Here is a 10000-nt window from a genome sequence, read left to right as displayed (position 1 = left end):
ATTTTTGAATCTACCTGGTTTGCGCCTACCTCAGTAAATCAGGTGGTGAGTCTTTATTGTATCACAAAACTGAGGATTAAAACTTACCTACAAAGCGAACTCTTCCATTCTCTGCTATACCTGTCTTAAACAAATCATTCCTCCTCCTTCTTCATGTTATTCACCCCTTTCACCATGTTTCACCCTGCACGGTTAACTTAGAATATTTCATGCTTAGGAAAAATATGATCAATCAGTTATTAATATTGTAATGTGTGTGTGTGTGTGTGTGTGTGTCAGGGCGCTGTGGAGCCCATGGTGGAGGAGTTACAGAGAGAGGTCAGTGACCTGCGGCTGAGGTTACAGATGGCTGCTGAACATTATAAGGAGAAATATAAAGAGTGTCAGAGACTCCAGAAACAGGTCGCCAGGCTGGCTGATCAACAGGGGGTGCGTCTCTCTCTCACACACAAACACACACCCACAGACAACTCACACACATACATACAGACTCGGAGGCTGTGTGTATGAGAGGCTGTGCCGTTGTAATCATGAATGCTGTGGTGTGTGTGTGTGAGTGAGAGAGGCTTTGTGTGTGTGTGTGTGTGTGTGTGTGTGTGGTTGTAATCGTGTGTGCTGTGGTGTGTGTGTGTGGTTGTGTGTGTGTGTGTGTTTGTGTGTGTGGTTGGTTGTAATCATGTGTGCTGTGGTGTGTGTGTGAGTGAGAGAGGCTTTGTGTGTGTGTGTGTGTGTGTGTGTGTGTGTGTGTGTGTGTGTGGTTGTAATCATGTGTGCTGTGGTGTGTGTGTGTGTGTGTGTGTGTGTGTGGTTGTAATTGTGTGTGCTGTGGTGTGTGTGTGGTGTGTGTGTGTGTGTGTGTGTGTGTGTGTGTGTGTGTGTGTGTGTGTGTGTGGTTGTAATCATGTGTGCTGTGGTGTGTGTGTGTGTGTGTGTGTGTGGTTGTAATCGTGTGTGCTGTGGTGTGTGTGTGAGTGTGTGTGTGTGTGTGTGTGTGTGTGTGGTTGTAATCATGTGTGCTGTGGTATGTTTAACAGGGGAAGAAGAACTCAGGTGACCCACTCAGTGCCAGTCCTGATGCCTCTGTCCCAGGTAAACTCAGCCCTCTCTCTATCACTCTCTCTCTATCACTCTCTCTCTCTGTCACTCTCTCTATCACTCTCTCTCTCTGTCACTCTCTCTATCACTCTCTGTCTATCACTTTCTCTCTCTGTCACTCTCTCTATCACTCTCTCTATCACTCTCTCTCTATCACTCTCTCTCTCTGTCACTCTATCACTCTCTCTCTATCACTCTCTCTGTCACTCTCTCTCTCTGTCACTCTCTCTATCACTCTCTCTCTCTGTCACTCTCTCTATCACTCTCTCTCTATCACTCTCTCTCTCTGTCACTCTATCACTCTCTCTCTATCACTCTCTCTATCACTCTCTCTCTATCACTTTCTCTCTCTGTCACTCTCTCTCTCTGTCACTCTTGCTATCACTCTCTCTCTATCTCTCTTTACCTCTGTACCACTCTCTCTATCACTCTATCACTCTCTCATTCTCTCACTCTCTCTCTCTCTCACACACACACACACATTGTCACGCTCTCTCCTCCATTCTCAGTCTTTCTCAGTCACTCAGTCAGTGTGATGTGGACAAAGAGACAGTATATTTATGATATAGTCTGTGTGTGAACAGGAAGTCCGGGTGCATCAGATGCTGTGCTGGATGCCATTATTCTGGGCAAACTGAAGGGAGGGAAACCAGACCTGTCTGAGAAGACTGACAAATACAGGAAGTGTAAACAGATGTTGAATGTAAGTGGTGTGTGCGAGCGTGCGTATGTGCGTGTGTGTGCGTGTGTGCGTGTGTGCGTATGTGCGTGTGTGCGTGTGTGCGTGCGTGCGTATATGTGTGTGCGTGCGTGCGTATATGTGTGTGCGTGCGTGCGTGTGTGTGTGCGTGCGTGCGTGCGTATATGTGTGTGCGTGCGTGCGTGTGTGTGTGCGTGCGTATATGTGTGTGCGTGCGTGCGTATATGTGTGTGCGTGCGTGCGTATATGTGTGTGCGTGTGTGCGTGCGTATATGTGTGTGCGTGCGTGCGTGCGCGTGTGTGTGTGCGTGCGTGTGTGTGTGTATGCGTGCGTGCGAGCGTATATGTGTGTGCGTGCGTGCGTATATGTGTGTGCGTGTGTGCGTGCGTATATGTGTGTGCGTGCGTGCGTGTGTGTATGCGTGCGTGCGAGCGTGCGTATGTGCGTGTGTGCGTGCGTATATGTGTGTGTGTGCGTGCGTGCGTGCGTGTGTGTGTGTGTATGTGCGTGCGTGCGTGTGTGTGTTAAACGTGTGTCTTCCCTGTGCTCAGGAGGAAAGGGAGCGTTGCAGTGTGTTGACAGATGAAGTGTCTAAGCTGGAGGGGAAATGGAAGGAGCAGGTAAAGGCTAATGAAACCCTGCGTCTCCAGCTGGCTGCCGAAGAGGACCGGTACAAGGTCAGCGCCCCCACTGGGTCTGGAGTAACACCCACCACATATATAGATATTTCATTATCAATCAGTACTAATAACTATATGTGACTAATCAGTTGGTGAGTCCAGTGCTAGTACAGAGCTGTGACTACTAAACTACAACAAAACCCTTTTCTCACATAACCAGGCTCCAGTATCCCCCACTGACATCGCCCAGTATCCCCCACTGACATCGCCCATTATCCCCCACTGACATCGCCCAGTATCCCAGTATCCCCCACTGACATCGCCCAGTGTCCCCCACTGACATCGCCCAGTATCCCCCACTGACATCGCCCAGTATCCCCCACTGACATCGCCCATTATCCCCCACTGACATCGCCCAGTATCCCAGTATCCCCCACTGACATCGCCCAGTGTCCCCCACTGACATCGCCCAGTATCCCCCACTGACATCGCCCAGTATCCCCCACTGACATCGCCCAGTGTCCCCCACTGACATCACCCAGTGTCCCCCACTGACATCGCCCAGTATCCCCCACTGACATCACCCGGTGTCCCCCACTGACATCACCCAGTATCCCCCACTGACATCGCCCAGTATCCCCCACTGACATCACCCAGTGTCCCCCACTGACATCGCCCAGTGTCCCCCACTGACATCGCCCAGTATCCCCCACTGACATCGCCCAGTATCCCCCACTGACATCGCCCAGTATCCCAGTATCCCCCACTGACATCGCCTAGTATCCCCCACTGACATCACCCAGTATCCCCCACTGACATCGCCCAGTGTCCCCCACTGACATCGCCCAGTGTCCCCCACTGACATCGCCCAGTGTCCCCCACTGACATCGCCCAGTATCCCCCACTGACATCGCCCAGTATCCCAGTATCCCCCACTGACATCGCCCAGTGTCCCCCACTGACATCGCCCAGTATCCCCCACTGACATCGCCCAGTGTCCCCCACTGACATCGCCCAGTGTCCCCCACTGACATCACCCAGTATCCCCCACTGACATCGCCCAGTATCCCAGTATCCCCCACTGACATCGCCTAGTATCCCCCACTGACATCGCCCAGTATCCCCCACTGACATCGCCCAGTATCCCAGTATCCCCCACTGACATCGCCCAGTGTCCCCCACTGACATCGCCCAGTGTCCCCCACTGACATCGCCGCGGATTTCTCTTGTGCCGTAACTGTTCTTACTGTAATGTTAACAGAGTCAGGTGGTGGAGGTTTTGTCTTGTGGAGTAACTGTTGCTACTGTAATGTTAACAGAGTCAGGTGGTGGAGGTTTTGTCTTGTGGAGTAACTGTTCTTGCTGTAATGTTAACAGAGTCACGTGGTGGAGGTTTTGTCTTGTGGAGTAACTGTTCTTACTGTAATGTTAACAGAGTCAGGTGGTGGAGGTTTTGTCTTGTGGAGTAACTGTTCTTGCTGTAATGTTAACAGAGACAGGTGGTGGAGGTTTTGTCTTGTGGAGTAACTGTTGCTACTGTAATGTTAACAGAATCAGGTGGTGGAGGTTTTGTCTTGTGGAGTAACTGTTCTTGCTGTAATGTTAACAGAATCAGGTGGTGGAGGTTTTGTCTTGTGCCGTAACTGTTCTTACTGTAATGTTAACAGAATCAGGTGGTGGAGGTTTTGTCTTGTGGAGTAACTGTTGCTACTGTAATGTTAACAGAGTCAGGTGGTGGAGGTTTTGTCTTGTGCCGTAACTGTTCTTGCTGTAATGTTAACAGAGTCAGGTGGTGGAGGTTTTGTCTTGTGGAGTAACTGTTGCTACTGTAATGTTAACAGAGTCAGGTGGTGGAGGTTTTGTCTTGTGAAGTAATTGTTCTTGCTGTAATGTTAACAGAGACAGGTGGTGGAGGTTTTGTCTTGTGGAGTAACTGTTGCTACTGTAATGTTAACAGAGTCAGGTGGTGGAGGTTTTGTCTTGTGGAGTAACTGTTGCTACTGTAATGTTAACAGAGTCAGGTGGTGGAGGTTTTGTCTTGTGGAGTAACTGTTCTTGCTGTAATGTTAACAGAGTCAGGTGGTGGAGGTTTTGTCTTGTGGAGTAACTGTTCTTGCTGTAATGTTAACAGAGTCAGGTGGCTGCCAAAGGGCGTGAGGTGAAGGAGTTGAAGGAGAGTCTGACTGCTCTGATGAAGGAGAAGGAAAAACTGGAAGGGGTGAGAGCTCTGTTTTTTTTCCTTTCATTATAAGCGTCTCTCTGTCTAAAAATGCCCGCCACTCTGTGCTCTGAGTCTTTGGGGTGTGTTTTGGGTTGAATAGATCTCTCTAATTGGTTCAGTCCTTGTTTTACATGGCATTGCAGCAGACCACAGCGAGGTCCACACAGGGCCTAGAGCATGCTGGGAAAAACAGCACTCAGCACTTTGCCCAGTTTGAGGTTGGGACTGGGGAGGGAAGTTGGCGCCTGCCGAGAAACTTCAATAAAAAACAGAGCCTTTGAAAAAACACCAAAGAGTGTTTTAATGAAGGCCCTAATGAAACTCTCTCTCCCTCTCTTCCTCTCTCTCTCTCTCTCTCTCTCTCCCCCTCTCTTTCTCTTCCTCTCTCCCTCTCTCTCTCTCTCTCCCTCTCTTTCTCTTCCTCTCTCCCTCTCTCTCTCTCTCTCTCCCTCTCTTTCTCTCTTCCTCTCTCTCTCTCTCTCTTTCTCCCTCTCTTTCTCTTCCTCTCTCCCCCTCTCTCTCTCTCCCTCTCTTCCTCTCTCCCTCTCTCTCTCTCTCTCTCTCTCTCCCTCTCTTTCTCTTCCTCTCTCCCTCTCTCTCTCTCTCTCTCTCTCTCTTCCTCTCTCTCTCTCTCCCTCTCTTTCTCTTCATCTCTCCCTCTCTCTCTCCCTCTCTTTCTCTTCCTCTCCCCCCCCCCCCCCCTCTCTCTCTCCCTCTCTTTCTCTTCCTCTCTCTCTCTCTCTTCCCCCCCCCCCTCCTCTCACTCTGTGTGTGTGTGTGTGTGTGTGTGCGTGTGCGCATTGGAGCCACATGACTGTGGTGAGTGATGTATTGTCTTAGCCTAGAAATGGAGGGATGAAAGAGGGCAGAGGAACGATGAGAGAGAAAGGAAGAGTGTAATCCTGCTCCTGAAGAGCTAGCACATGATCAGGGCTTGGCTCCGACTCCCACACACAGCTGAATCACTTCACTCCACACACAGCTGAATCTCTTCACTCCACACACAGCTGAATCACTTCACTCCACACACAGCTGAATCTCTTCACTCCACACACAGCTGAATCACTTCACTCCACACACAGCTGAATCACTTCACTCCACACACAGCTGAATCACTTCACTCCACACACAGCTGAATCACTTCACTCCACACACAGCTGAATCACTTCACTTCACACACAGCTGAATCACTTCACTTCACACACAGCTGAATCACTTCACTCCACGCACAGCTGAATCACTTCACTTCACACACAGCTGAATCACTTCACTTCACACACAGCTGAATCACTTCACTCCACACACAGCTGAATCACTTCACTTCACACACAGCTGAATCACTTCACTCCACACACAGCTGATTCAGTTCACTCCACACACAGCTGATTCAGTTCACCCACCCAGTCTCTCTCTTCTCATATAACACTCACTACCCAGCCTCTCTCTTCTCATATAACACTCACTACCCAGTCTCTCTCTTCTCATATAACACTCACTACCCAGTCTCTCTCTTCTCATACAACACTCACTACCCAGCCTCTCTCTTCTCATACAACACTCACTACCCAGCCTCTCTCTTCTCATACAACACTCACTACCCAGTCTCTCTCTTCTCATACAACACTCACTACCCAGCCTCTCTCTTCTCATATAACACTCACTACCCAGTCTCTCTCTTCTCATACAACACTCACTACCCAGTCTCTCTCTTCTCATACAACACTCACTACCCAGCCTCTCTCTTCTCATATAACACTCACTACCCAGTCTCTCTCTTCTCATACAACACTCACTACCCAGTCTCTCTCTTCTCATACAACACTCACTACCCAGTCTCTCTCTTCTCATACAACACTCACTACCCAGTCTCTCTCTTCTCATATAACACTCACTACCCAGTCTCTCTCTTCTCATATAACACTCACTACCCAGTCGGGACAAAGGCATGGGCGTAGGACATCACGTCCTCTAAATCCCATGTGATTGATGTTTACAGTGTGTTGAGTGAGTGAAGACTTAGCTGAACACTGTATCAACCAATCAGCAAGCAGGGCTGGAATGAACTGTGATATACCAGCTGTGTATTAGGGATGAACCCAAATCCAAATACATTATTTGTGAAAGCTCAAATAATGTGATGGGAACAGATATTTTTTTCTACCCAAAGTTGCTTATTATTCAGGAAAAAAAAACATGATTGACATGTCTGTGCATCACCTGCTATGTTTCTTCAAATCGATTCATATCATTGTGGGGGGGGGCACAAGATAAAAACGCCCATTCTGTTTGAAACACAGGACTTTGATTTCATTAGTCATCTCATTTCCTACACATTACCGAAAAGCGATCGCTATATTCTGGAGTCGCCCCCACCGAGTCAGGTGTGGAAGCCAGCTACCTGTAGTTTTTAGCTGTATGTGTTAATTTCCTCCATTAAAAAAAAACAGTCGAAAGTCGTTTCATTTACGACACATTACTGAAAAGCGATCGCTATATTCTGGAGTCGCCCCCACTGAGTCAGAGCAAACTACTGTTTTAAAATAGTAATTCACATTTCCCTAACAAACTGCAGTAACATTAACACATCAGGAATCACGAACGCAGCATCATAGGAATTTAAGATTATTCCCTTCAACTGAAGGATATTTTTCTATATATCTTTACTGTAAATAGTTTCTGTTTCCAGTGCAAAACAGAATCTTTCGATTTATAAAACATTTTTTCAGTTTCTGATGGCTCAGTGTCTGGTGTGTGTGATTTGTCTGTGTATTGTGCGTTGTGTGTGTGTGTGTGTGAGTAAGATATCTGATGGTACCTGTCATTCTGGGCAGGAGTTACAGCAGAGTGTGTGTGTGTGTGATTTGTTTGTGTATTGTGCGTTGTGTGTGTGTTTGTGTGTGTGTGTGTGTGATTTGTCTGTGTATTGTGCGTTGTGTGTGTGTTTGTGTGTGTGTGATTTGTCTGTGTATTATGCGTTTTGTGTGTGTGTGTGTGTGTGTGAGTAAGATATCTGATGTCATTGTGGGCAGGAGTTACAGCAGAGTGTGTGTGTGTGTGATTTGTTTGTGTATTGTGTGTGTGTGTGTTTGTGTGTGTGTGTGTGTGAGATTTGTCTGTGTATTATGCGTTTTTTGTGTGTGTGTGTGTGTGTGTGTGCGTGTGAGTAAGATATCTGATGGTACCTGTCATTCTGGGCAGGAGTTACAGCAGAGTGTGTGTGTGTGTGATTTGTTTGTGTATTGTGTGTGTGTTTGTGTGTGTGTGTTTGTGTGTGTGTGTGTGTGTGTGTGTGATTTGTCTGTGTATTATGCGTTTTGTGTGTGTGTGTGTGTGTGAGTAAGATATCTGATGTCATTGTGGGCAGGAGTTACAGCAGAGTGTGAGCAGGGAGACAGCCGCTGACGCTGATGGTGACGGTGATGATGATGAAGATGATGATGAAGACGGCAGGTTGAATGTGCAGCCTGTGTTTCTGCAGTACCCTCTGCCCTATCCTCAGGACTCCTCCTCTCCCCTGCTCCTTCCTCAGCGCCCCTCAGAGCTCCTGTTTGGGAACCCCTACTCTTCCTCAGATGTCAGAGGTCAGTGTTGGCCCCAAAGCGGCTCTGTTTGGGTTGCCATGGCAATGCTGTGTCAGTGAATTTATTTTGGGGTTGTCATGGTAACACGGCGACAGAGAGCTCTATTTGGGTTGTCACAGCAACACCAAGAGTGAGCTTCGTTTGGGTTGTCATGGTAGTAATGTATCAGTAACCTCTGAGCTGTGGTAATTCGTTCATTATGACTCTGTGTCTCAGATGGGGCAGACATTGAGTTCCCTGACGACCAGGTAGCCCGTCTGCCCCCTGTGGGCCCCCCCTCCTGGGACAGTAACGTGGTTTGTATCCAACCAGCCAGAAACCTCAGTCGGCCCGACGGGCGGGAGGAACCAGAGGATCTCCAGGGCAGCGTTAGTGTCAGATCCCAGTTTCCACATGCCTCTCACTCACCAGTCAGCCTGTCCATCCCTCTCTCTCTCTTCTTTTCTCTGTTCCCCCTGTCTTTCTCTCTATCTGTCCTTTTCTCTGTCTCTCCACTCCATCCATATTACTGTGTCTTTATTTCAGTCTGGCAGACATGCCAACCTGCCTCTGTATACACACTCACAACATGGCTTCCACAGCACTCATCTCCTCTCTCTCTCTCTCTCTCTCTCTGTCTCTGTCTTTCTCTCTAAAGGCCAATGTTAGTGACCCGTCTACTGCATCTGGTCCTCAGAATGACTTCCTTAATGATGGACAGACACCCTTCTGCTTTGACTCCAGGTGAGATACACACACACACATAGACTCTCTTTCCCGCCCTCTCTCCTCCTCTGGCTTGACTAATCTGTTGTCTCCTCTGTGTGTCAGCGTGGAGGAGCAGAAGCGCTGTCCTTTGTGTGAGGTGATCTTCCCTCCTCACTACGACCAGTCGAAGTTTGAAGAGCATGTGGAGAGTCACTGGAAGGTCTGTCCCATGTGCGGGGAGCAGTTTCCCCTGGACTGTGATCAGCAGCTCTTCGAGAAACACGTCCTCACACACTTTGACGGCAACGTGCTTAACTTTGACTAAACACACACACTCATAGACACACACACACACACACACAATGCGACTCCATTTTTCCCTCAGTATATAGCGGCTTTGAAGCCGCGCTGTTAACTCATGTGCTCTGCGCTGACTGCTCATCTTTAAGACTTTATTTTGACGTTTGTATTGTGATGTGTGGGTCTGTGTGTGTGCCTGAATGAGATGGGATTGGCTGTTGGAACAGACTGACTGATGTTTTCAGTTTGTTTATTGGTAGTGTGATTAAAAGTGGTGGGAGGGGGAGGTGTCACACACACACACACTTCCTCTGTGGGGGTAATCACAGAGGATCATCCTGATATGTCATGAAATGCTCTAAAAACGTTAAAAGAACATAACAGCAACGCACTTGTGAGATTGTCCAGCCCAGACCCCACTGTGTGTGTGTTTAACACAGGATGTAATAGAGCTTATAACCCTATATTCATAAAATCAAATCTATTTTAGACTAATCTTTTCACTTTATCCTCTTGAATAAGCTTTAATCAGAATTTTCATGTAGTTTTTATTGGATCATTTATGGTATTTAAATGAATTTGACTTTCCTTTGGCATGCACTGGCTTTAAAACACATTGTCTGTTTGAGCTGATCATGAGTGAGATTTCTGATTTCTCTCCTCTGTAATAAATCATATGAATAAACACTCGGGTTTGGAGCAATGACCTGGTCCATATTGTGGCTCTCCTCACACAAACCGTGAACAAATGACCAACGGAGAGAAGGTTCTTTGGGTCTTAGTTTCTGATGGCGG

General features: G+C 48.0%; 1 protein-coding gene across 2 annotated transcripts in view; it reads left to right on the top strand.

Moving 5' to 3' along the window:
- Nucleotides 1-9908, top strand: part of tax1bp1b (Tax1 (human T-cell leukemia virus type I) binding protein 1b) — a 34299-nt gene extending 24391 nt beyond the window's left edge. The window contains exons 10-18 of one of the 2 annotated variants that reach the window (XM_030782750.1): nt 280-429; nt 1035-1089; nt 1680-1798; nt 2348-2473; nt 4548-4634; nt 8002-8218; nt 8435-8586; nt 8856-8941; nt 9029-9908. In XM_030782750.1, the coding sequence (XP_030638610.1) occupies nt 280-429; nt 1035-1089; nt 1680-1798; nt 2348-2473; nt 4548-4634; nt 8002-8218; nt 8435-8586; nt 8856-8941; nt 9029-9230 (1194 nt within the window). In that variant the 3' untranslated portion in view covers nt 9231-9908. The remainder of the gene's footprint in view (nt 1-279; nt 430-1034; nt 1090-1679; nt 1799-2347; nt 2474-4547; nt 4635-8001; nt 8219-8434; nt 8587-8855; nt 8942-9028) is intronic. The other variant, XM_030782752.1, reaches the window with a different exon arrangement.
- Nucleotides 9909-10000: the final 92 nt, after the last annotated feature.

The sequence above is a fragment of the Chanos chanos genome, chromosome 8, assembly GCF_902362185.1.
Source record: "Chanos chanos chromosome 8, fChaCha1.1, whole genome shotgun sequence".
Classification (NCBI taxonomy): Eukaryota; Metazoa; Chordata; class Actinopteri; order Gonorynchiformes; family Chanidae; genus Chanos; species Chanos chanos.
The sequence above is the reverse complement of the archived record's forward strand: the minus strand, read 5'-3'. Positions and strand labels throughout refer to the sequence as shown.